This window comes from Coenobita brevimanus, chromosome 74 (assembly GCF_032717465.1).
Source record: "Coenobita brevimanus isolate Jiangsu-jjx chromosome 74, ASM3271746v2, whole genome shotgun sequence".
Lineage (NCBI taxonomy): Eukaryota > Metazoa > Arthropoda > Malacostraca > Decapoda > Coenobitidae > Coenobita > Coenobita brevimanus.
In genome coordinates this window covers 9,031,623-9,059,319 of record NC_137027.1, presented here as the reverse complement: position 1 = coordinate 9,059,319, position 27,697 = coordinate 9,031,623, and the positions used below count along the sequence as shown (strand labels likewise).

Here is a 27,697-nt window from a genome sequence, read left to right as displayed (position 1 = left end):
CATTCTTACCACAGTCCCTCCATTCCCACCACATTCCATCCATTCCTACCACTGTTCTCTCCACTCCTACCAACGTCCTCTATAACCTTATTTCCTGTATACAGGTACTCTCTCCAACAGGCCACCTCTCTCTCTCTCTCTCTCTCTCTCTCTCTCTCTCTCTGTATGAATCGTTAGATTTTGGGGGTACTACTTGTCCTTGTAACTCCTCTTCATTGTTGCCTCCCTTCCTCTTTTCCTCGTCTCTCATCTCATCCTTCCGCTCCTGTTTTCTCCTTCATGTCGTCTCCCTCTTCGTCTTCCTCCTTGTCATCATCATCGTTATATCATCATCATTATCCTCCACCTCCTCCATCTCCTCCTACTCCTCTCCTCCTCCTCCTCCTCCTCCTCCTCCTCAATCGCTTCATTTCCTCCTCTTCCGCGTCCTCTGATTTGCCCTATATAGTTCGAAGACATGTTTTTGTTTTTGTTTTTATTTTTATTTTCACTCTTTCTCCAGCCAGACGAGTTTCTTCACCTTAAGGGAAACAGCTATACTTAGTTCATATTAACTTGGCTCAAAATTGCCATCTCTGCATCTTGAATATTGAGCTGCAACACGAGGACAGCACCTGAGGCTCGTATTGTCTCCCTAACACCTCTTCCTTAGCGATTTATTGTTGGATATGACTGGTTAATATTGCTTTGTATGTAAGTTATGCAGAGTGTTACATAAATCCTTCCATTATCGCCACACTCTGCATAAACGCAAAAGGATATTCACCAGCCACATCCAAAACTAAATTGCTAGGGAAGAGGTGTCACGGACAATTCTAGTATTCTATTCCAGTTAACGCCAGACGATTTTATTCAGCTGAGAGTGAGTCATACGAGCCCAGGAGAATTTAGTTACCCCTCTCCCTCTCTCTCTCTCTCTCTCTCTCTCTCCTAGTTTTTCAAAGGCCAAAAACATGACTAAGAAAAAAGAAAAAGAAAGAAAACAGAAAAGAAAAGGGGTTGTTGTTGTAAGGTGAGATTAATTAAGGTCTCCAAGCCCTAACCCTCTCTCTCTCTCTCTCTCTCTCTCTCTCTCTCTCTCTCGTTTCTCCATTTTTTGTATTTTTCGCCATTCCATTTTTATTATATTATTTATTATTGCGTGCTGTTATCTTCCTTCTGGCTTATGTCTACATTTTGAGCTATTAATCTGTGATTCATTCCCATTACATTATTTATTGACTATTTTTTTCTTCATTTTGCTTTATATTCTGTTCTCTCTTTCGGACAAATTCAGTTATTTTGTTCTCTCCTTCCCATTATTCAATTTAAAGTTATACTGTATACTGTTTTCACCTCCTGCCATTTTTGTGCTATTTGTTTCCTGGCTTTCCATTTTTCTTTTTCCTTTTTTCCCCTTTTCTATTATATATTGGTTTTTGAGACGTTTTTAAGTTTTCTCTTCCTGTTAACATACCATCAAACACGAACGCCCTTTCATCATATCCTTATTGATTCTTTGAAGTCCCTTTCCATTGACGTCACATCCTACGGGCAGTGTTTAGGAAAGCACGTACCACTAAATTATGTTCATACTGTCTGTGTTCTTTCCACGTAATCATTCTTTTGTTATTTTGATTTTCGTTTTTATTGTTAATCCTGAATTATATTTTTGCTGTTATTTTGTTTAGTTTCCATTTTTTCCTTGTCAGATTTCATTTTTCGTTTTCTGTAGGTAACTTTTCATTATTTATTTATTTTGAGTCACTTCAATTTTTGTTTTCTGTTGCTAGCCATACCATATTTATTATTATGAACCATACTCCATTGTTCCTTTTCTGTTGCTAGCTCTTCGTACAGGGAAATCTTATCATAACCTCTTTTGGCGATAAATATTTTTTTCTCGCTCTTTTCCTATGACATCATATCCTTCAGGCTGGGTCTTCTTGAGCACGTGATACCAAATTATTATCGAGTGCATTTAATTATCTTTATCTCGTCGTGTATTTTATTCTATATCTTTATCTAATTAAATTATCGACTATTTATTTTACAGGAATTCCTCACATTGAAATTTTACGCCTTAACTATGATAACATTTTTATACATGGACATTTTATCTGTCTGCCTGTCTCTTTCTGTCTGTATGTCTGTCTGTCTGTCTGCCTGTCTGTCTGTCTCTGTCTCTGTCTCTCTCTCTCTCTCTCTCTCTCTGCATTTTTCCCTCTTCCCCTCACCCCAACGTCCTCTTGATTAAATTTTTCCCACTTCCTCATCCCAACGTTCAATCATTCCCATCATTCCCCCTCCACACTTCCCCCATCCCTCATTTTCTCTCGGGATTCTTTCCCCTCTTCCCTCCCTCCACTATTTCCCCTCATCTCCCCTGATTACCATGAACAAAATTTCCCACTCATACATTATTACGTTCAGTATTTCCTCCTCCCTCAAACACCACAAATCCCCCCTCCCACATCCTCTCTGTGTGTGTGTGTGTGTGTGTGTGTGTGTGTGTGTGTGTGTGTGTGTGTGTGTGTGTGTGTGTGTGTGTGTGTGTGTGCAGAATGAAACAACACTTCGGTTCTGCATCCTTTCCACTGGACTCCTAAGTAACTAACATCATATTCTGGTCTTAATCTAATGTTACGGCTGAGAAATGAATGTGAAGAGATTGTAATTTTCGCCTAGTTCAAGTGAACAGAGTATATACTTGTCTTACTTTAATTTGGCCTAAAACTGCCATCTTTCCATCATGAATGCTGAGTTATAAGAAATGGTTAACAAAAGAATATTATGCTGCTCACGAAGAAGTGCTGTGGAAAAAAGAGTAGGGACAGAGTATTGTTTTTATTCCGCCAGGGAGCTACGAGAAATGAAGAGGAAGACAATTTTAGCCAAGTTAGAGTGAGAGGAGTATAGTGAGGGCAAACCCATCCATAGTCCCCTCCCTGTTCACCTCAAGCCACTCCCATTCCCCTGACCTCTCCTAATCTCAGCTCGACGTTAGTTTCATTACTCTGACCTCGGCCTGTCCTCCTTTGTCCGACCCCGCCGCGCCCTAAACACACTGTGCTTGTTAGAATGACGGTGCTACATGTATTTGCAAGGAAGTGTGAATTTTCGTGATAATTCTGTCGGCATCCATTTCTCACTCAACTATCTGGAAGTGAAATGGATGGTCAGAGAAGGCTGGGTTGTGGTGGTGGGGAAGTCTTTCTACTTTCCTATCACTGTCTCTATAATACTTACGTTTGATATAACCTATCCTATATCAAACAGCCGCAAAGGGACCATACATGTGCTGTTCTTTGGTTTTCCTTGTACTGTTTTGTAGCTCTTTGCAGCAGCGTTTGCGTAGGTCAACATTCTCACTATTGTTATTGTTAGAAAATATCACTATGGGCAGCCAGCTATTACAGATACTAGCAGGTAGACTGTGTTCCATTGCCCTTAAAAAAAAAAAAAAAAAAAGTGCGTTCATTTTCTTTCATGACCCTTGAACGGTCTTTATTTCTTGTTTCCCCCTTGTCCCATTTTATCGTTAGGGACCTGGATGGGACTTCGATTGTTGCGTGTAGTGTTCTAGGACTGAGACTTTAAGAACTGGTCGTCATTTATCTTATGTACCCCCGCGTGGTTAATAGGCGCTAATTTAAGTCTTTTTCTGATGTCATTTGGCATTTTAAGGCATATCAAGGATGGTTTGTGCCTCTGATTGCGCAATGAAGGGCTAAGTTTGGCCTGAGTATATTTAACGCCGAGTGGTCTACGGGTGGACTAATTTGGCACGGGGCCTCTACCTTGGTCAGCCAGAGATCGAGCCTAGAGAAGAACGTAGCTAATTCTCTATCTCTCTCTCTCTCTCTCTCTCTCTCTTTAAAAAGGTGAATTAGTATCAGAAATAGATATGTATGGTCGTATTATCCACATCAGTATTCATCCTGGTTTGGTTGTGAAATGTCATTTAATTTTACGAGTGAAATTAAAAGTTTAAGCCAACTATCTGAGACACATTTTCAGACTTAGAAAGTTTATGAATATTGCTCCATCGTGCTACATTCTCTTTAACACCTGCACTATGACCGTATTTTCGTCTGTTGAGGAAACTCCCTTACACCTCTTCCTAAGCGGTTTATTTTGCATATTACTCCTCACTATCCTCTTCCGTGTCATCTAAATCATTCAAATGCCACCATACTTAGCATACTGTAGATACACTAACCTGGCGAATCCAAAAATAAATCGCTAAGGAAAAAGATTAGGGAGCTTCCTTAACCCTCGAGAATATAGGCCAATGAGTATATCTGAATCTCTTCTACTCTACTAACATACTCAGCTTAGAAGACCCCCTAGTAATTATAAGGATAGTGGAGGGTTAGGTAGGCGGGGGAGAGCCTTCTACTTTGTTATCCGTGTCCTATTCTAGTAGTTTCATCACTCATTATCATTATTATTATTATTATTATTATTATTATTATTATTATTATGATTATTATTATTATTATTATTATCATCATCATCATCATCAAAGTCTTTCAGTTAGAGAAATCCATCTTAAGCTGAATAAAATAATCTAGAGGTATCATAACATATATATAGCATAATGTAGGCATAATATGTTATAACACAATACTATATGTAACTACGATATGCAACTATATAGCCATAGGTAACAATATGTAAAACAGGTAGTTATGTCTGAGTTCTCCAGGAAGGGACTACTACACATCTCCTTTACCTAGACGAATCAAGAATGCCAAACACCCCTGATCATGTGCCGGAAACGTGACCGACACACACACACACACACACACACACACACACACACACACACACACACACACACACACACACACACACACACACACACACACACACACACACACACACACACACACACGCACAAACGTACGCACACGAGCGCCCACACACTTTAGCCGGAAGTTAGAGGAGGATATAAGTCCGATATCACATGTAGGAAAGTTAGACAAGGAAAGAGCAGGAGAGATTCCCAGGGAGCGATAGGGAGGATGAGAGTGAGATTAAAGTAGGAGGACAGCAGCTAGCACAAACTGCTACTAACCATAGACTACATGGGTCACGCCAAGTTCTTAACTTTTATCCATATAAAACCCTATTTCATCATCCCATTCAAAATACGAAGAAGATAACGGAACAGAGAAGGCCTACACTGACATTTCCTGCAATGCCTCACCATTACTCTCTCCTGGTGTCTCTCCCATCGACGATACGACCAGATACCCTTCTCTATATGATTACACTCCTCGGCTACGTTCACTTACATTGGTGGCTAGCGGTAAAATACGTCCACTTACAATAAAATATAACATAAAACAGAGACAGCCTAAAAATAGAGATGACTTCCTCGAACTGAAGAGGTTAACTTGCAGGCTATTTCTATCAAGCATTTTATATCAAACATATTGGTTCTTATTTTCTTTTGCCCTCTCAGAACGATGACTTTTCATTCTTGCAGTTTGTAGACGATTTTATTCAGCTTAGAAGTTTTTTTTTTTTTTTTTTTTACTGGAGGGGTTAGATAGAAATTGATTAGCATTTTAAGCTGAGGGTTTAGATAATTACCTTGATTAAATTTTCGACCCAGTGGGTTACATAACTGCCCTGATTAAATTATGAGCAGAGGATTCTGATAATAGCCCTAATTAAATTTTCGATACAGAGGGGTTGAATAAATCGCCTTAATTAACTCTCAGAAATCACTCCTAGCTAAATAAAATCGTCTGTAGATAGAAAACTGAAATAAAGACCGCGGGATGAAGGGGTTAGGACACTGTTTTCTTCTTTTTTTTTTTTTTGTCAATACACGACAAATTAGAAAATGCCTCTCGTAATAAAAGGGTTAATGGGAGATATATGTAACCCCTTCAGTACGAGGTTTTCATAGATTTAAAACTGTTTGTCCGTAATCAAGGGGACCATTGGTGATAAAAGGTTAACTGCGGTGACGTAATGTGGACTGATACTGATAATGATGATAATGATGCGGATACAGTTAGCTATGAGAGAGAGAGAGAGAGAGAGAGAGAGAGAGAGAGAGAGAGAGAGATGATTATAATATGATAGGATGGAATAGTAGAAAAAAAAAAACTACTTGGGATTTATTTCGCCCGTTATTTTGTTTATTATTTCCAGACATATCAGCATATCTAAAGACCTCTCTCTCTCTCTCTCTCTCTCTCTCTCTCTCTCTCTCTCTGTAACAAATCGGTCGTAATCACATTACGTCTCACCAATTAAGTCATTCTTAGTTACCTCGAAAACTTCCATAATCAATTCTCTCTCTCTCTCTCTCTCTCTCTCTCTCTCTCTCTCTCTCTCTCTCTCTCTCTCTCTCTCACCTGCCTGCACCTGTACATACCTTCTTACACCTGGCTACTGCTCATTTCCCTCCTACACTCAAATTCTTTAGGTATGTCACACCCTTGTATATGCAGCGCCATCACTATATATTTTAAGTGCCTTGGTCTGTATGGTCAGTGTCATTGCCTTAGTCTGCATGGTCAGTGTCATCACCACATATATTTCATTATCGTCACCTCTTTGTTAATGCTGTCGGGTATATGTCTGTCTTCCTTATCAACATAAATTCTCATCAACCACCTCTGTCTGTCTCCCTTACCAATATATAATTTCGACACCAACATTTCTGTCTCCCTTAGTAACATATTTTCAGCAAACATTTATATATATATATATATATATATATATATATATATATATATATATATATACCGTATATACTTGACGCTCACGTCTTTCCAATCAGGTAACCATGACCCCTGATGTTGCATTGGTCATAATATTTTTCTGTCATTCAATCATTTAACCGCTTCAGGACGATGATATGCTCAGCTTAAGGAAAACCTCTTGTAGCGAAATATTTAAAGAAAACGAGAATAATAATGAAGTTGCGGTAATTATCATCTTCACTGTCTTTTTTTTTCCTATTTTTCTTTTTTTTCTTAGAGGGAACGATTCTGCGGCTTCTGGTCTTTGGTTCCTTCTTCTTTGCATAAAAAAAAGTACAGATAATTTTTTTCTGCTCGTAAATCCTCTTCAAAACAGAGGGATTGTATATAAGAGTAGCATATATAGCCCTCATTCACCCCCTTGGCTATTACGGCGCACTTCTAGTCTGACTAAACATCTGGTAGAGCAGCAGGAATAAAATTAATATGATGTTCCCAAACAGAAGACGTTAAATGAAAAAGACGTGACGATGCTGAAAGAAGGCAATTTTCATCATGCACCTGGTAACGAGAGCATGGGGAAAAGTAAAATAAAATTAATTCCGTGTCGACGGGGAGGGGGTCAGTTTCTCCATTGGAGGTTTTTCACAAGCTGAAAAGATTCGCAGAGTGGCAGAAAGAACCGAATTAGATCAAGACAGGAAGAACAGGATAACATAAAGATAGAAAGAACAAAATAAGATAAAGACTGGAAGAACAGGATAACATAAAGACAGAAAGAACAAAATAAGATAAAGATAGATACCATTTTAATCTGTGCACTAAGAAGAACAAAATAAGGTAAAGACAAGCGTCATTTTAATCCGTGCACTGACCTAGCTCCACACGTAGCTGCAGAAGGCGGCACAGAATACGTCCTACCCGTCCCAATAAAGATAAGAAGAAACGAACAAGATAAAGACAGGGAAAACAGAACAGGATAAAGATAGGAAGAGGCGAATAAGACAAAGATAGACGTCATTTTAACCCGTACACTCACCTGACTCCACACCTAGCTGCTGGAGGAGGCACAGAACACGTCCCGCCCCTGCCAGGCTCCTTCCACACCTGGCTCGCCCTCCCTACCTCTCTCTTTCTCTCTCTCTCTCTCTCCTTCCCGCCATCCTGCACGAAGAAAACGACGGGGTTTGTTTGGGGTCGGTAGAAAACGGCCGGGTTTTAGGACGCAGAAAATGGGTGTTTTGGTTGCCAGTGACACAGGGTGGAAAACAGGGCTTAAGGGATTTTTTTTTCTTTCTTTTTTTTTATGGGGGGGAGGGGTATGTGTATAGGTACGTGTGTGAGATGACGTGTTTTCTTCTTGTAATCTTGTTTTTTTGGTACTCTCAGGTGATTTTGTTGGGTATTGGAAACGTCTTTTGTCGAGACAGATTCAGAGTCTTATCTCCATTACCCCTTCATTAGAAGCATATTTCCATCCATCTATCCAACTGTGTATCTGTCTAACTATCTGTCTGTCTGTCTGTCGATCTGTCTATTTATTTATCTGTCTTACAAGGCGATTTTATTAATCTATGCCAAGGTAGAACAATTATTATGAAAAAGAAATAGCACGAGGACTTTTTGTTAACTTATTATTCTTGCTACCTCGCCATATTATTATTATTATTATTAATACTATTATTATTATTATTATTATTATTATTATTATTACTATTATTATTATTATTATTATTATTATTATTATTATTTAAGTTTGGAGGAAACTTCAGAAGGTACTCGTAAAATGAAGACTCGAAAATCCGCAAGCACAAGCCGACATGTGAAGGTTGATGTTTTGGGAGAGTTAAAACACACACACACACACACACACACACACACACACACACACACACACACACACACAGAAGCACCATCATATCCCAAGCAATCAGACATAGGAGTGATTTGTGACCCGTCTGACATCAAGGCCTCGGCTACTGTAAGAATCCTGTTTATCATCACAACCCACAGCTTCCAATAACAAACTTGGGCCCCACAAAAATATACCAAAACTCCATGAACCCTTTTGTTTTCCATGGATGATTTAATTTGGTTTATTCAGACGATTCACAAGACTATTTTGTTCAGCTGAGGGAAACAGTAGTAGTCAGGAGGTGAAATAATGCGTCGACTAATATTTGGAATATTTGAGTTTTCTTCATCTAAATAAAATAGTCTCCATTTAGCCTGAATAAAATAGCTAAGATGTCTTCATGGTAGTAGTAGTAGTAGTAGTAGTAGTGGTTGTTGTTGTTGTTGTTGTTGTTGTTGTTGTTGTAATGGCAGTAGAAGTAGTAGTAGTTTTAATGGTAGTAGAAATAGTAGTAGCAGCAGTAGTCTGTTGTTTTTGTTTTTATGGTACTGGTATTGTTGATGGTGGTAGTGGTGACGTGATACTGGTGGTGATGGTGGTGACGGTGATAGTGATGGTGGTGACGGTGTAGGTGTTGTGACTCCAGACTCATATGAACGTGAATCGTCGGACCGCAGGCTAAAGTTGCTCTCCTCCTGCAGTCCACCATCTTCCTTTCAGGGGTTAGGTAAGGGGATGAGGGACGTTTGCATAATCAGGTCCATAGCAGTGATAGGGTTAAATGAAAGGTTCACTAGTGTGACACGTGGAGGGACTGTTGACACCTGAAACAGTGCAAACAGTCTGAGTAATACACAGCCCAATGACCCCCCTGTGCAATACCAGTTTTCATGCAAGGGAATTTCTGGTCATTCTCTCTCTCTCTCTCTCTCTCTCTCTCTCTCTCTTGCCAGACACCCTAATCCTGCAAGAGGTGGCCACAAAAAATCGTCACCACTTCGCCCTCACCTGTTATAAGGGTACCCTCTTTCCAGCGCACACCCGCCTCTCTTAAATATCCCTCCACTTGTTCATCCTGTCTCATCCTCGGTCTCCCCATCCTCTAAAAATCCCCAAACCCAATGAACCCCCCCACCCCAGAAAAAAAAGAGCAGCCTGGCTCCTCTCCTCGGTCCATCCTCCTCCTTTTGAGGGATGAGGGAGCTGAGGGACATTTGTATAATCAGGCAGCTCCGTCACCTGGTCATACTGGGGCCATCACATGAAGGAGTCCCTCTCCATCACCATCCCTACACCCAGAAGGGGGTAATACATATGGTGATTGTTTATGTGTAGGTGTAGAGGTAGGTATGAGTGTACAGTAGGTGTGGATGTGGGTGTGAGTGTGGGTGTGGGTGTGGGGGTGAGTGGTTGGTTGACTGAGGTGACTGATGATGATGTGGGTAGAGCTAACTGGGAGGAGATGACTGGCATGGGTGTGGGTTGAATGTGGGTGTGGATGTGTATATGAGTGATTGGTTGACTCTGGTGACTGCTGAGGATCTGGGTGTAGCTGGAATAGGCATGGGGGATGACTGGTGTGACTGACACTGATGTGGATGTGAGTAGTTGGTGTACTGAGATGACTGGGGAGGATGTGGGTGGAGTAAATTGATATAGTTATGGGAAAGGATGACCGGTGTGGCTGTGTATGTGGGTGTGGATGGTTGGTGTGGATGTGGATGTGTGTGTGGCTGGTTGGGTAGGCGGGTGGGTAGCTGGATGGCTGGTGGGTATGGGTGGATGGTGTGGATGTGGGTGAGGGTGGAAGTAAAATAAGTATACCTGTGAGTGGGTGGGAGCTATAAGTGAGACTGGGTATTACTGGTATGGATATGGCTAGAGAAAACTGGCATAAATGTATGGGTATGACTGGGGAAGGTGTGGGTATGGCTAGGAATGTGGGTGTGGATGGGAATGTGGGTGAGGGTGGGGTGTGGGCAGGGATGTGGGTGTGGGTAAGGGTGTAAATGTGGATAAGGATATGAGCTGGGATGTGTATAGGGGTGGGGATGTGAGTGTGAGTGTAAGGCTTGTGTGGTGTGGGTAAGAGTGTGGAGGGGAGTGTGGGTGAGGGTCAGGGCAGTGGACACGTGAAAGCAGAGGCCCGTGACTACCGTGGTATGTTGTAACAGGCGCCATGTTTCATATCTTGTTTGATGCGGTTGAGAGAGAGAGAGAGAGAGAGAGAGAGAGAGAGAGAGAGAGAGAGAGAGAAACATGATGATGGCAGTGATGATATTACAGTGATCATGGATAAGAGCGTAGTTAAAATTTTCGCACGGGGAGGAGGGTGTCTGTACGTTCTATAGCATGTCTGCCAATGCGTTCTGGGGATGTCTATCTGTCTATCTATCTGTCTATAGCCAGATGCCTTACTCCCATGAATAAATCGCCTCCATGTCACCTTATTCACCATCAGTCTGCCCTTCGTTTAACCCACACCATCGCCTTTCATTTATGCCTCGCCACCCTACCCTCCACCTCGCCAATGGATGTGCTCCCCTGTAAAGTAACATGCATACCTGAAAACGTGCTCACCATTAACAGTGCTGAAAAAAATATACCTCAAACAGAGAATATATGGTTATGTAATACTAGGGAGAAAAATGCAATATATAATCGAATATTACCATGATGTTGCTTATGACATTCGATGCCATGTGACCCTATGACCCTCCCACCCTCTCCTATGCTACGGTACTGAATGTGATGATGATGATGATGATGATGATGATGATGATGATGATGATGATGATGATGATGATGACCATGACGACGACGACGATGATGATGATATGGTCAAAATTATAAATGCCCTCTTAAGTTACTAACCTTTTTCTCTTACCTAATGTCTAAGTAATGCAGCTCCTCTTTGCAGCATCCACGTAACGAGGAAATCATTGCACTCCAAATATCGTTCACCTTCCTGTTGGTATAGCCAATAACGCAAAGCCGTTGCAAAAATCAACTTACCCACTGGATCTATTGACAAAGAATTACTCTCACATTTCGTAAAGCTAGTACACGTGTTGCTGACGTGAAGAGCAGAGAGATTCAGCTTATCCAATACCCTGTTCAATTCGCTGACGTATTTTGTATTCTTTTTGCCGTCATACGATTTCACTTAAGACAGTAAACGTCCGTAGGTTGTACAGAGCTTTGTCAAGACAATATTTAATCTCCCCAGTTCGAAAATTCTCTCCCAAGCTTTTAAAATTGTCTGGAAATGTGAGAAAAAATACATCGTTGGCCTGAAGGGGTTACAAATAGGCGACAAAAAAAGTATTGTTCTATAGTGTTCCTATTAACCCGTTCTCGAATCAGGCATAGATTTTGCTTACCCAACGGTTTACTGCAACTCGGGACCTGTATGTAACATTGACTATTGTTGGTCGTGTTCTTGGGGAAGATATAGTCTTAGAAAAAAAAAAAAAGATTGCCTGCCTTAATGAAACCTAAATTACTAAATCACCAACCTATACCCCCACTACTGTACAACCATTAACCACAGAATGGTATTAGAATGACACTGACTCAAATACATAATAGTATAACATATAGCACTTGATGTGATAGGAAGCGTCAGGAGGAACACACTGAGGTGGTTTGGCCATGTGGAGAGGATGGAGGGTGTGAGACTGACGAGGAGAGTATATGTGAGTGAGGTGGAGGGGGAGAAAAGGAGGGGGAGGCCGAGGGTGAGATGGAGGGATCAAGACTATACACAAAGTCTATCATCCTTGGGAGGGGTGGGGTGGAGAGGTATATGAGAGAGGGGGGTGTGAGTTGGGAGCAGGGCAGTGAAATGGCGGGGGACAGGGCGACGTGGAGGCGACTTGTTTGTGGCCACCCTGAACGGGATTGAGGCATCTGGCAATAGATAGATAGATAGATAGACTTGCTTTAAACACATGGGCATTATAATGGTCTGGCACTGGCTATTGGAAAATTACTGTATGGATGTGTTAAAACATACTTGGTTATTTGAGAGCAGCCATGGAGTACTGTAAACACGATATCAAACAAATAGCATCTCTTGAATTAGTTGTGGTGAAATCAGTATATTCTACACTTATTTTTGCCAGCCCTTTGCCCTTTATAACGGTGTGACGTCCTTTCATCGCGTTCGTGCCATTACCAAACCATTTTATTCAACCATGGAAACGCCTCTCCCATTTTTTTAAGGCTGTTCTTACTCCCTTCTCGAGTCTAATTTTTATTTACAACTGGATAAAACTGTCGGCACTAGCAGGAATAAAAAGAAAACGACGTCGTCAGGTGAAAGAGTTAATATATCACCTGGATGTCCACCTGCGTACCCCTGAATATTACTGAAGTTAGTTGAAAACCCCCTTCTGCCAGCCTTCTTCAGCCTCTCTAACCCACAAAATAATATGCAAAACTCCAAACAGCACTAAACTGCGGGAGGGAATGTAAGGCGTGTTTTGTTTTGCTGAGGTTAGGCTGCGGTTAGATAATAGCTATGTTCGCCCCTGAGCTAGCCAGTGAGTCACATACGGGGGAGGGACAGGGGAGGATCCGGCTCCCCTCCAACACTCGCACACAAACATACACCCTCAGTCGTAGATAGCCAGCCGTGTGGAGTTCAGTACGAGCCTGAGTGTGTCGTACAGGAAGTAAGATGATGCTGTTGTGAATTGTTCCGCAGTGTGATACCGCCGAGTACGAACTACTAGTAGTGTGACTTCAACTGAACGACAACGAAGCGGTATATTATTTTTGTTTCTTATCACCAAGGTTTATACACTGCTCTACCCACACACACACACAGGTTTACCCTCACATAATCACTGCTCTCTCTCTCTCTCTCTCTCTCTCTCTCTCTCTCTTCTAGCATTCTGCCCTATTACGGGAGATATGACACACCTATCTACCTCTGAGTACAAACTCTCACTCCCCTCCTGTCCACCTCCCTAATTCAAGTCATTCAGTACATCAGTCTTCCATGCATGCAGCTGGTCAGCTCTGAAACGTCCCTCTTCCAGCCTCTCTGTCGCACTGGCTGTTTTTTCCGGTCTATGAAGTGCACTGTGTCGAGGCATCTTGACATTAACGTGTTTATGTAACTTTGCTATTATTTTTCTAGAAGAGAGATGCTTTGCAGGCCTTTTTTTTTTTTTAAGTATTATTATTTTATAGTGCGAGAAGCCAATACAAGTTGGAAAGCATCAGGTGGCTTTCACACACACACACACACACACACACACACACACACACACACGCACGCACGCACGCACGCACGCGCGCGCTTAATTTGTATCTATCTAGCTTGCTAGCTTTAGTTTTTTTTTACCGGTTTGTGCTTATCATCCTTAAAAAGGTTCATTCTGTTGGAATCAAGTAGATAACCACTCCTATCAAGCCTGAATTTGAGGGATTCCCCCAAGTTTTTACTCTATCTAACTATCTATCTATCTATCTATCTATATATATATATATATATATATATATATATATATATATATATATATATATATATGAGAGTGAATTTGTGTAACCAGTTATTTCATGAAATCCCTAGTCAAATCGTGAAATGAGTGTGAATTGGGATGGATTAATTTAGGCTAGGTTAATTCTGGCCGCAGTTACGTTAGGCTGGGATAATCTTGGTTAAGCTTAGGTTAAGTTAAACTAGGTTAGTTAGGTTAATTTAAAGGAACGCTAAATGATGTTAAGCGTCCATCTAAATTAACCTAACCTGACTAACCAAGCTTAACCTAACCTAAGCTTAACCTTGATTATCCCACCCTAACCTAACCGCAGCATAGATTAACCTAGCCTAAATTAAACCATCCCAATTTGCATTCATTTCACGATTTGACTAGGGATTTCATGAAATCACTGGTTAGACAAATTCACTGTAATATATATATATATATATATATATATATATATATATATATATATATATATATATATATATATTCCCATCACTAACAAATGCAACATTGACCAGTTTTTTTACATACCGTTTGCCAGCATTTGCACTTAGGTGGCAGACTGTGAGGGGAAAAAAAGTTTCAGGAAACTGCGAGATGCAATTAAGGAGGCTACGGAGATATTCCAGGAAAGGAGCGAGTCACCCCCTTTGACGTCACTCCCTTAGATAGAACCGCCCACAGCTGGTTACTCTCTCTTGACCGAAAACTGCTAACCTTCTAGGTGGAAGGCTGAGCTGTTGTTATGAGATGGATTGTAATATATGTTCCTAGTCATGGGAAAAATGTGAATGGTGTATGGAAGTAGTGTTATCCTATTCTGCCATCAAATAACATTTCATTTATTCTTATGGGTTCCGATCACATTACCTCCACCACCAGTCGTTTTTGGGAGGGTATACCTTTAGTCCAGTGCACATCGTTACATGCATTTATTTGTCTACATTTTCTTACATATAAAATACCTGAATGAGTGTTTCTGTCTTGTCTGCGGATCCCGATTGTCTGCCTTCCATGATCCCATAAGTCTCGGGTTGTTAGCGAAAACAGACTTCTAGATGCAGTTTAAACTTGCTCTTGGTTAGTGTTAGAAAGTATTTAAGCACAAACTTTTCTGGATAGTCGCTTAAAATAAAATAACGTTGCTAAAACAATTGAAGAACCATAAAACTAGGCATATCCAGAGCGAGGTACAAAACGCTAACATGGCAACTACCCTGAGGCCTTCATAACACAAAAGTTACCAAGTTAGCTCTTTTAGCGCAACTTCATTCACAGCAATCTAGCAGCATATTTTGACGTTGTGAAGCGTAAATAAGTCGAAATATTGGACCTTTTAATGGTTATTTTTGTGATATATCCATGTCTTAACATTTTTTATTCGACATTGTGGGGGTTCATTGTATCTTGTATTATAACATTTTACAGAACAAGTTTAGCGTTAATTTTAGCAGCCTGGCAACTCTGCAGGTTCGCCATCTTGACTCCGACTATCACTAAGGAAGCAGTCTTTCCTTCCAAACATTTGCTTCCTCTAACGTACAGGAATAGGCATCTCTCCAAAAGTTGCTGCGTCGTGTCAGTGTAAAGGTAAACCGTTTGTTTATCAGAGTATTGACGTTGTTGAAGGTGAGTGAAGAGTAGATAAGCCACACCCGCTTCTGCGCCGTAAGGTAGTGGTGCTGCCATGTTGACCTTATAGGTATATTATGCACTCCGAATCCTCTGTGACGCTGATACGTATCGGTTGTGGTGTCTCGGGGTACTGGGATTGACGTGATTGGACGAGAGGTCAGTTTGGGTCCTGTGGATATTTAAAGAATCAAGAAATCCGAGCTCAGTTTTTGCTTGACCCCGTGGAAACTATCGTAACCTAAATGGGAATGAATGCTGGGAAAGTGTTTGGGAATCATATCTTAAGAACTATTGGCAAATTTTAAGCTGGAGAGTTCCAGTATTTGGAAATTAATTTTGTATAAACCGCAGAGATTCAGCCTATTCCTACCATAAGACAAATGCACGGAAGAAAATATGAAGTAATTTGTTTCCCTTGTTTTTAATAAAATACACAATTTTCCTCTTTGCGGGATCAAGAAGATTTGTCTGTTCTCGTGCATTTGTGCCTGAGTTGAACATTGTACAATATGTCATGGTAAAAATGGAATATTCCAAATAACTTGGGTTCCAGTGACTAACGATTAAGATCGTCTGGCATTAGCTAGAATAGAATACCTTTAGGCTGCTAAAGTTGTCCAGATCATTAGAAGGTAATACTGATTGCATTATGTTTCCCAACTGAATTGATTGGAAGTTAATGCCAGAGATGTCCCGTGTAAGAGTACAGGTAATACGGTAATGTGTTTCGCAGTATCTACCGTTTCTCTTCATATGGTATCAGCATATGCGATTTTCCCTTAACATCAGTACAGTACAGGTGTATAGCCAATACCGGTATTCCTTGTACCATTGTAAGTATTAAGGACAAACTAGATTCTCATTCCACAGCAATAACTTTCTTTTGTGTTGTATATCAGGGTTGTATGCTATTGTTAACCATATCATTCCTGTGATATTAATAGTTTATTCCTACAACCACCAGTCACTGGTATTATTATTATTAATGTAAAGTATTTTTTAATTTTTAGCTTTAGAAAGAGCTGGTGTTGAAAGAGTTAGAAATGAGCTCCATTAGGCTACCTGTATTGTAGTGAGAAATCTTACATGGTTAAGTTGAATACAATCTTGAGAGGACAAGAATATAATAGCTCAAAATTGTACCTGGTACTACAGATGAAGGGGATATAATATACCGGTACAAAGTTTAGGCTAAACTGATTTGATTTTAGTCTCATCAGAATTTATATACTGTATTCCTCTATTGAAAATTGATATGAAATATTTTCATTTCAGGTGACAGCTGGTGAATGATGAGCTTTACAGTAAGCTTCAGCTTATGAAATCAACATTATCCAGTCCAGTTACTTTAAGGAGTTCAAACTTGCTTATAGTTTCTTGTCTACACCCTCCTAAAGTTAATGAAAAATAGCAGAATGGGTGATGCAACCCCAGATAAAGGCATGCTATGTGAGGAGCAGTACAGAGTTGCTACATATGGAAACCAAAATTTTCCTGTGGATAAAGTTGCCCTGGCAAAGTCAGGTTTCTATTACACTCAGAAAGGTAGTGTGGTGAAGTGCTTCAAGTGTGATTTAGAAATTGATGCAGCCAAGTCCACTTCTGCAGACATTGATAGGTGCCACAAAGAGCAAATTCCTAAGTGCAACTTTGCCGCTGAAAGTTCTGTTCAACCATCTCGATCAAAAAAGTTTGCCTCCTATGACAGTCTTAGATTTGAGAAAGAACGACTAGAAACTTTCATTGACTGGCCAGTGTCATGGCTGAGCCCTGCAGACTTGGCCCGTGATGGTTTTTATTACTTGAGAACAGCAGACCACTGTGCGTGTGTGTTTTGCCGAGGGATTGTTGGAGCGTGGGAGAAGGGGGACACACCAAGAGGGGAGCATCAGCGACATTTTCCCCACTGTCCCTTTGTAACAGGCCAAGCTGTGGGCAACATACCACTGGAGCAAAGTCAGATTATCTCTCGGATTTCTCCTAGCAGATCACCCACAGCATTCCCAGGTGTTGATGTCTGTGGTACTGGCTCTCGTCACATGCCTGGTTCCTACTCTGAGAAATGTGAGTGCTGTAATTCTTTTTACTGCACTGGTCTTGCAGTCTCTTAACCAAGCACACTAGTGTCTGGTGAGTTCAGACCAGTGGATTATGCCCATGATATTTACAACTGAATTTGCTGGCCATCCCCATTTTTTCCCCCGTTTGAGTGTTGAATTTAAGGTTTCCTTGTATACAGTATAATGGGTCAGGGTCGCTAAGAATGAATCCATTGTAAGCTAGCACATCTAGCTCCATTGATATTAGTCTGCAGGAAGTCGTCATCATCCAGGGATATTGAAAATCTTGCAGACTTTTTCTTTCTTTTTTTTTTCCAAATAATTGACACTGGAAATTGAACTAAGCTAGCAGATCAGAGTTTGCAGTCAAGTTTAATGTAGCTACTTGCTCTCAATACATTTTGGACGATAGCAATAAAGAACAGAAAAAAATAGGGGTGCCATTTGTAGGTTATTCTTGGTAGCTGTGGCACTTTCAATTTTCTTCAATTAGGAAAGCTGTATTGGCCTAGTATTGTAATGGTTAATGAAGGTATATAACTCCTCCAGGCTGAAAACTCTCCTAAACCAGGCTGAAAACTCTCCTAAACTAAATAAGAATGAAGTATGTAACCAAACAAAAGTGTTTAATCCCACCAAAACAACAGTGATTAATCCATTCTTGCAGCTGCCAGATTTAATCTGTCTTAGTAAGAGATCTCTTGTAGTGGAGTGCTTCCTTCAGCTGAACAATACCGGTACAGGTATTTGTAGTTAACTTCAGAGCAATATCCTATAAATTTTCTATGTTTCATAACAAGCAGCGACACTGTATACATTTAAGTTCAGAACAGAATCTTCTTTCAGCTGGACCACCGAGCAAGAATTGCAAGAACTATGAGAGCATGGGTTTACCTCAGCACACTGGACCAAAGCGACGGGACTACCTTACCTATGAAAGTCGTTTGGCAAGCTTTGTCAGATGGCCAGACCTAGTTAAGCAGAAGCCTACTGAATTGGCTGAAGCTGGATTTTTCTACTGTGGTATGTTTTTGCATATACAGTCCACTCCTATATACTATACACGGGTTCACATTTGCGGATTTTTCTGGGAAATTATTGCAAGATGTCTCCTGCTTTCCCCACAGCATCAGCTGTTCCTAGTGGTTCATAAGTGATTTTTTTTTTTTTTTTTTTTTTTTTTGCATGCTTTCTTTGAGAAATACTGCTCTCTACAGTTAAATTGCAGTTACCCTATATTGGTATGTGCTGTTCAGCACACAGCAAACTCTTATAGTCATCATTGCATAGTGAGTATAATAGACTGTATCCAGAAGGACTTGTGTATCATTCTGTACTGTCTTAGGAAGTAGCTATTAATGGGTCATAAAATGCATATACAGGTGTTACAGTGGGTCTTTAGATAATAGGAATAGCTAAAACACTTGAAATCAGTACAGTAACTTCTCTGACAGGTTTGGATTATTCATGAATTTCATAATTCACGGGGTGTTCTGATACATAACCGCCGCGAATAGTGGGACCTGACTGCACTGTACAGTATATACCATTATATATATATATATATATATATATATATATTATACCGGTACATATAAAGTATATACAGTACAGTATATACCAGATTATATGGTACAGTACGGTATATAATAAATTTGAAACTCTACTCATAAATTGAATCCTACTTAAATTGTGTACATAGTATGGTATGAAGCCATTTCCGAGACTTACAAATTGATCTCATAGTTAGCTTTAAGCATGGTACTCTTTGCTACAGGTAAAATTCAGTTAGTTACCAGAGGGGTTAAATTTAAAATCATAGTCAGTGAATTATTTGTTGCTGTTATTTTAAGGGATGGAGTGTGTCATGTGTGAAATCATGGGTATAACCTCCGTAGGTAGGCTTAATGAGTGAGCAGAATGGCGTGCTCTGGAGTGAACAGCCTGTTTATAACAGTAGGAGAACTAAAGTACTGTACTTGCAATCTGAGAAGGAAAAACAGTGGCTTATTATTTAGCTAACCACCAGGATTGCTGTAAATGTGATTGTGGAAAGTATGATATATTTATCATAGGCCTGAGTGACCACGTGCGATGTTTCCACTGTGGTAATGGACTGCGAAACTGGGAGACTGACGATGAGCCATGGAAGGAGCATGCACGGTGGTATCCTGATTGCAACTTTGTCTTGCTGAAGAAAGGCCAAGAATTTATTGACCAGGTAAGTGTATTATATTTTATAATTATAGTTGTGGTTTATTTTTTAGGCATTTTAGCCCTTAAAGAATGGGTAAGAACATTCTTTATAAAAAGCAAACTTGTCAGCCAAGTGCCAAGATTTTCCTTCTTTCTTGTGGTGTACAAAAAATGTAAATATTTACTGTCTTAGCCAGTTTCACTCAGTATGAAAGAGAACATCATGAAGTTTTCAGTAGGCTTTGTGTAAGGTCCTTTTTATTGTAGCTAATGGAAGTAGCTAAGTTACTGGTGTAGGACTAACATCTAGATGTGGGGAAAAAAAGGTGTTTGTTGCAGGCAGACACACATACTGTATATATCTTGAATGTCAGACATGAGCAAACTTGCTGCTATAGTGCATTCATTTGGGGTCAGCTTCATGATATACTGGTAATTATTTAAAATAATTTATAGCTCAAAAAATATGGAGCTGGTAGAATTAGGGATGCTTACAATATGTATGATTTTTTTTTTTTTTTTTTTTTAACCCAGTTATAAGTATTTCTGCTTCAGAGATTGTCACTAAGCTTAACTGTTTGACAGCAGATATGACGTTGTTAAGAAGCGTAGACAGGGTTTATTAATAGTGTATTTGCCCTGTGGTAACAGTTTCCACCGACTAGGATGAACTGTTAATAAGAAAGAAAAAAAAAAAATGGATGAAAGCAGTGAGGATGTCATTGGGGTGGATTTTGAAGAGGTAGATTGGTGAATGAATTGAGTACTGTGTTGATGGCTGCACCAACATAGTCAGTATGTCTTTACAATTTTTTGATGTGACTATCTTTTTTCAAATGATGGAAATATGAGTAGGATTATGAATACATAATTTAAATATTTTTCTTGCAGGTCCGACGTGAACGACCTCCGTATCTCCGCTCTCAGCCAGCAGCCAAGCCTAGTGTTGGTAGCGGTGCAAGTTCTTCAGCCAAGCCAACTATTGGTGATAGTGAATTAGATCCACTAATGGAACTTGATATCATAAAAGCAGTATTGGTAATGGGCTTTCCTCGTGAGAAGGTGCGAGCTGCCTTGCGTCGTAAGCTGGAGCAGACAGGGATGCCATTCTTCAGTCTAGAGCCATGTATTGAAGCTGTTCTTCAGTACATGGAAGAGGAGACCAGACAGACATTAAATGAGAGGTCAAGCCAAGAAATTGAAAATGAAGCAGCTGGAGAGCAGGCAGCCAAAATGGCAGCCCTGCAACCAGGAAGTCGGCTGACAGCAAGGACGTCAGAAACCACGAGCTCACACTCAAGTGGACATCGTTCTCTGTCACCCCAGCCCTCTACTTCATCAGCTGGATCAGATAGTCAAGTATCCACTTCATCTGCTGGATCAGGTAGTCCCACATCTGTTGGCATTCATCCTGAGACCACCCCAGTCAGCTCCGTAGCATCTCCTGCACATTCTACGCCTTCTGAACCATCGATCTTAACCAGCCTTTCCCCATCAGTATCATCAGGGTCGTCTTCCTCTGTTTCTTCATTGTCCTCTCTCCGATCGCCTCAGAGCATAACGGCCATGCCAGTAGGAATCTCTACTACTAGTATTTCCTCCCACCATGAACCAATGGATGTTGATGAACCTGTAGGTCGGGTTAGAGGAAGAGTTACTGAATCCATTGATGTCGTCAATCGAGCCAATGAAGCTATTACTCAAGCCAATCAAGTTATGGGCATGGCAGAGAGAGCTTTAAAACCTCCTCCATCAGATCCACCATCCCTGGAAACAATAGAGAATAAGATTGAAGGACCTGATGAAAATGAGAATGAGGGGACTAATTCTTCCACGTCTAAGATCAAGAAAGCACCCTGTGCTATGTCCAGTCAGTCATGTAAGTATTTTTGCTCTGTCACTAATTGTAAAATGTGCCAGCAGTAGATTCAGGCACCCATTATCCAACGAACATGATGTAGGTGACAACACTGATTGGGAGCCAAGTGGTTTCCTGAAACTCAGGAAACCATTCATGATGTTGAGTGGTTAACTTTAACTACCATATAGATGCATGAAGATCTTACCAACTAAGGTTCGTTAGCTGTATGTGGCCCTAAAGTATGTAAATCCTAGAGGTGGTTTGTATTAATTGCTTGCAAATTTCATAAAGGGGTGAGCAACTGGTCACCCTCCTTGAAATTTCTGGACTGAGCAATGTAGCCCAGGACTCCATTGCTCCTGATGGGGAAATGAAGGGTTGGATGGACCAGTGAGTTTATTTTAGCGAGGCATGTATGTATGTACAGTCAAAATTGTACTGATGCACACATTTCCCAGACCATTCTGACAGTGTTGATAATAGCTTTTGCAAAATTCCAAATAATTCCACTATTATCATACAAGCATTCAAATGGTAACTGATTAGTCACCTCAGAACATTACCAGCCATACTGATCAGTAGGATATAATCTTGCACAATAGTTTTTTTTTTTTATCAATTATGCATTAATTTAAGCACCCATAGTACTTTTTTTTTTTTTTTTTTTTTTTTTTTTTTTTTTTTAAAGATTGGTCTGTTTAAGTGGATTAAGTTATTTTCAGATTGAATGAGGTAAGGGGAAGGAGGTTTGGGTGATGATAATGATTGAGTAAACAAAGTTTATTTTTGAAGTAGGTTGCTTGTGACTCCAGTTATGTAATCCTCCCAGGTTTCCTTACTTATTGTTGTTGTGGAGGGGCTTCGGAGGTGATGACTGGGGCCTTATGTTGGGGGGAGTCATAGCAGTGTGCCTTAATGAACTCTGCAGGGTGTGGAAGTTTGGTTGTTAGATGGGTGCCACACGTGCGCTTTTGCTCCGTTCTGCCCTCTTCCCTCTCCATTGATCCCCGTCACTTCCTAGGCTAATTTTGCAAGGCTTTTCTACTGTTGCTTCTTTCCATTTCTCCTATCCTCTTTGTTCTGTCTTTTGCCTTAAATAGAGTGGAATTTTCCACATTCATCTAAATTCTCATCAGTGACCCTTAGCATTTTGCACTTGGAGGGATTAGGGTGTGCCCATGGGCTACTGGTCTGGCCAGTTGTGGGGATCTCGGTGGTTTGGCACCACCCCAGTGTGGATCTCTGCAGAGGCAGAACTGCAGCTAAGCTGCAGCATTCAGATCTGGGGGCACTGTTGCTATGAGGTAGGACTCTCGTCCAATAGCCAGTGGCCCATCATTTTGGTGGGAGACTATGCTAGTTTGCTATCCCTTCTTGGGTAGGGTAGGGAGTGTATGCTTGGAGCTTGGTCCTGACGGGCCGTTGACCGGGCCTTTAGACTCAGGGTTCCACCCACACGGTCCGTTCATATCAGCAGTCATGTTGAGCCTTTTTCCTTCCCATGCAAATTATGGAAATTGTTTCTGGCTCCCCCTCCCCCAGTTCTGCTTTATATATATATATATATATATATATATACACACACACACACACACACACACACACACACACACACACACACACACACACAACAATGGGGACCAAGGCTTCTTCCTGATACTTTTGTGGCTCTTTTTACTATTTCTCAACCTGCTACATACTGCTTCACTTCACCAGCTCTTGCCTTATGGTCCCTTACATCTACAACTCTGCTCACCTGTTCATCATGTATAGTAACTTTTAAACCTTATTAGCCTCCTCCCCCTCCTCTATCTACATGTCCTATATATTTGGATTCCTCATCCCATCCTCATACTGCTTCCTGTCTCACCAACCCTGTCTTGACCACCTCTTTTTGGGGACTCCAGACCTTGTCTCAGTATTTTAACATCACCTCTCAAACAGGTGACCTCAAGCTTCACCTCACATTTTTACTACAAGTAGGCTTGAATATTACATTCTTTACTATACTGCAGCCTTCTCTTTACTTTTATAACATCCCTCTTCCCTACCACTCCTCTACCACTTTTCTTGGCCTCTCATTTGACTCTTGGAAAAGGGACTATATAGAGTGTTTTGCAGATTGGATAGAGTAAGAAACAGTTTGTGAACCTTTGGAGTAAGGAAGTTTGTTGATATTAGGGTAGGTGTGCATTGGTAGTATGGTAATTTGGATAGAATGGTTTTAGATGGATGGTGAAATGGGCAAATGTAAGTTTCGCTGTGGGAGATGTGTTGAGCCAAGAAAAGGGTGGATTAATATGATAAATGAGCATAAGTGAGATATGGAAGTTTATGAGGATGGCATTGGAGATAGCTGTTGCATTGATTAGATGAATTGTAAACAGAGGAACACATGACAAGGGCTTGATACCTCCCTTCTCCCTTCCCCCCCCCCCCCTTTTTTTTTTTTTTATCATCTTTGTAGTTGACTGACTAAGTAGCAGATGTATATGCAGCACATCTCTAAAGAAATAGTGCACAGGAAGAAAATATGTGGAGATGGTTAGGCATATGAGATGCAGATAGGATTCTGGGGACTTGAATGATGTCAGTGATTCTCTGTTTCATTTAATGGGTAATACTGGTGAGTTGCCCATTTTTTGTACTTTTCATTCCTTGATTCTGGATCCTGCCTCACTTCATCTAGGTGGAAAAAAGCTTCAGGGTGAATATGATAATTCCAATGTATATTCCTGACTTTTTTCTTTTTTTCTTTTCAGCTCGAGAATTGGTTGAGGAACTGGAAAAACTGCGTGAGAGCCGGATGTGCAAGGTTTGTATGGATGCAGAGATGGATGTGGTGTTCCTGCCATGTGCCCACATGGTGACTTGTGCTTCCTGTGCCCTGGCCATGGCTCAGTGCCCTATATGCAGAGATGATATCAAGTTCACTATCAAGCCTATTCTTTCCTGAATATCATGAGTGCTTGATGTATGGAGTGCCTTCCTGCCATTTAGCTGCCGTATTTATACTGCAGTAGCTTAGGCACCTTTGCTAAGGGGGAAATGGAAACAAGCATTCCGAGGTTTTTGCTAGCCTCTTGCTTTTCCTGCACACGCTCTGTATGTCTTGCTGGCTGTTGTCCGCTGTTGCACTCCCTTATCCACTTATAAAAAGCTGGTGCCTATTTTAGAGGTCAACCTACATTCTGTATGTTAATTGGAACCTCACCAATCTTATTATTTGGTATTGTAGCAACCTTACGTTGGCAGGAAACTGAGGGTGCAAAAACTTAACATATAGGTTATTAGAGTATGAAACTCTATAACAGTCTGGTTATGAAATGGATTATTGGCAAGTAAATGAAATATTGTTGCAGCAAAATTTTTTTGTCATAGATAACATGTTGATCACTCGAACTGAAAACTGAGATGCAGTTGGCAGAGTTGATATTAAAAAGTACAGACCCCCCCCCCCTTTCCCTTTTTTTTATGTGATGGTGTCGCATGATGATGATTGTCGCATCATCGTAAGCAAAAAATATTAACAGGTAGCAGTGTAGTATTGCAGATGAGTACAGTGTTTACAATTATCTGGAAGTTGAAGAAAGTGATGAGAACTGCCTTGTATCCATTAACTTACCCAATCTTCTCTTTGATGGCTGTGCTGTGTATGAATAGAGGTTTGAATGTAGTGGTTTTTCCTTGATTTTTACATACATGAGGTGTTCCATTTGTTTTACCAAATTTGTCTTATTTTATGGTGAAAATTTAGTATGAAACAGTGTTAAGGAAAACATAACATTCTGATAGTTTCATTGTAATGCTGATAGAAAAGTATGACGATAATGGCCAAGTTAGGCCCACATGTAGATTAGGTCTATGGGTCATGCTGAATGCCAGTGTGTTTCATGATAAGCTGCCCACTGTGAATAGGTATTTATCTATATGCACTGTTATACTCAGGCATTTGTGTTGTACATAATAAAAATTGAGAGTATGACAGGCCTACATGTGTATATAGCTATCACTTGACACTGAAGATTTTTGAAGCAGTATGCATATTTAGTTATAGTGTAGTCTTAAGGCCAATAAGGAAATAATGAATGGTAGTTGTGGGTGCAAACTGTTGTCCCTGAAATCTGTGAGAATCTGCCCTCCTTCCCAGTCCCCTCAGTTCAGAATCATTACAAGCATTGTTGTTGGAAACATTACCAGTAGGCTTGAGAACCACCAGCTGTGGCATTCCATTTGTGATGCAGTCAAGTACAGTACTGTAACAGTAATTCTTGTTAAAAAGTATTTGGTGTTCCTTTTTTATGTTGCAGTAAGTCAGCAGTAAATTGATAGCACTCGGTGTAGTGCTGCTCTCGGGTGACTGCCCTTTCCTTTCTTCCTGCCTTCTTTCCTGTCATCCTCTTCTGTCTTTCCTTCCTTCGTTACTTCCTCCTCCATATGTCTACGGGTGACTACACTCCAGCTTCGTTTTTTTTTTTTTTTTTTTTTTTTTTTTTTTTCCCCTATGGGTGACTACACTGAATGACAAGCCAAATAGTTTCCTTTACACCAGGAAATCATTTACTACAGAACCATATAACTAAATTATGGTGCTGATGCTTTACTGAGTACATTAAGGCACTCCAGTCAGATTGAGCCTGTACAGGTGTATATCCAAGGGGTGGTTGGGGTTTATTGCTCGCGTAATGTCACTCAGTGATGCGTAAGGCTGGTCGCTCATCTTAATTGTCAGAACCGCTTTGTCTAGCCCCGGGCTTTTACACTTTTCATGGGGCAACAGGATTAGCTGATGATGAATAAATTTCCATTGATATCTTTTGATCTGTTAGTTTCCTCACCAGTTACTAAACCAGTTGCCAGGGGAAAGTAATACTTTTGAACATCTATGACTTATAAGGACTGCCTTTGCAACTGCTGGGAAGCTGTAAAGCTGAAGGCTTATATGTCGAGAAATATGTACAGTATTTATGAATCATATGTATATACAGTATATATCAAAGATAATAATTGACCCACATGGTATTTTGGGAGATGTGTGGCTCATTTCACTGGGTATGCTGTTGCCGTTATCCCACTTGTACTTTTTCTTTGTTTCTGGATCCTACCTCAGGATGTTTGTTTTGACTGGTGCAGTATAAAACAAACACCCAAGTTGATGTTGTATGTGATCAAGCTTTGTTTATCAAACTAAATACACTCTGTGTATATTTGTTTTTGCATGCATTATGTGAGACTAAATTTGGAGTTGGGAGGGAGCATGAATGTGTCATTAATAGTGGTTTGATATGTATATGAGTATGTGGTAAAACCCACTGCCGGTTGAGGTTGGGAAATTGAAGAAAAAAAAAAAAATGATGGAAATAAAAGGTACACCAACTGGATGAAGCAAGTATTGAGATGGATGGATGGATTTTGTTTGTGTGTGTGTGTGTATGTGCATGCGTGCGTCTTAATCTCTCATGGCACAGATATTGTGAGAAAGTTTAATAAAACATTGTGTGGAAGACCTATTTTGCCTATGGGGTGGATCCAAGAATTACGGAGGCAAGAGTAATGAGTGAGTGCATATGAGGCTCTTATCAGTGCATACTCTTGTGATCATTCTCTAGCTTTAGTGCTTTGCTCATGTTTCTGGATCCTACAGACTGCATTTATAATGGAATGGGGGTAGAATAATGATAAATTTTTGCCATTTGTTGACTAATATTCTTTAGGAATTATTAAATAAATGTTGGGCATACTTAGTACTAAAATAATCAGCATGTGATAAGTACAGTATACACATTAAATACACTGTGTAATGGAGCAATGACAGTTTATCAGGCTTGTTTAAACCTGTCAGGCTGCCATGAATAAACCAGTAGTATCATAACATGTTA

At 40.4% G+C, this 27,697-nt stretch overlaps 2 protein-coding genes across 5 annotated transcripts in view; one reads left to right on the top strand and one right to left on the bottom strand.

The window, feature by feature from the left end:
* Positions 1–15,067, bottom strand: part of LOC145407645 (uncharacterized) — a 73,288-nt gene extending 58,221 nt beyond the window's left edge. The window contains exon 1 of the mRNA XM_080278517.1: positions 15,032–15,067. The gene's annotated coding sequence lies outside the window, so the exon portion shown is untranslated. The remainder of the gene's footprint in view (positions 1–15,031) is intronic.
* Positions 1–27,184, top strand: part of LOC145407642 (death-associated inhibitor of apoptosis 2-like) — a 43,075-nt gene extending 15,891 nt beyond the window's left edge. The window contains exons 1-6 of one of the 4 annotated variants that reach the window (XM_080278505.1): positions 13,199–13,336; positions 16,977–17,765; positions 18,608–18,784; positions 19,837–19,982; positions 20,849–21,836; positions 24,581–27,184. In XM_080278505.1, the coding sequence (XP_080134631.1) occupies positions 17,102–17,765; positions 18,608–18,784; positions 19,837–19,982; positions 20,849–21,836; positions 24,581–24,774 (2,169 nt within the window). In that variant the 5' untranslated portion in view covers positions 13,199–13,336; positions 16,977–17,101 and the 3' untranslated portion in view covers positions 24,775–27,184. Of the gene's footprint in view, positions 1–13,198; positions 13,337–15,673; positions 15,696–16,976; positions 17,766–18,607; positions 18,785–19,836; positions 19,983–20,848; positions 21,837–24,580 lie in introns of those variants that run through there. The other 3 variants (XM_080278507.1, XM_080278508.1, XM_080278506.1) reach the window with 3 other exon arrangements.
* The last annotated feature ends 513 nt before the right edge of the window (positions 27,185–27,697 follow it).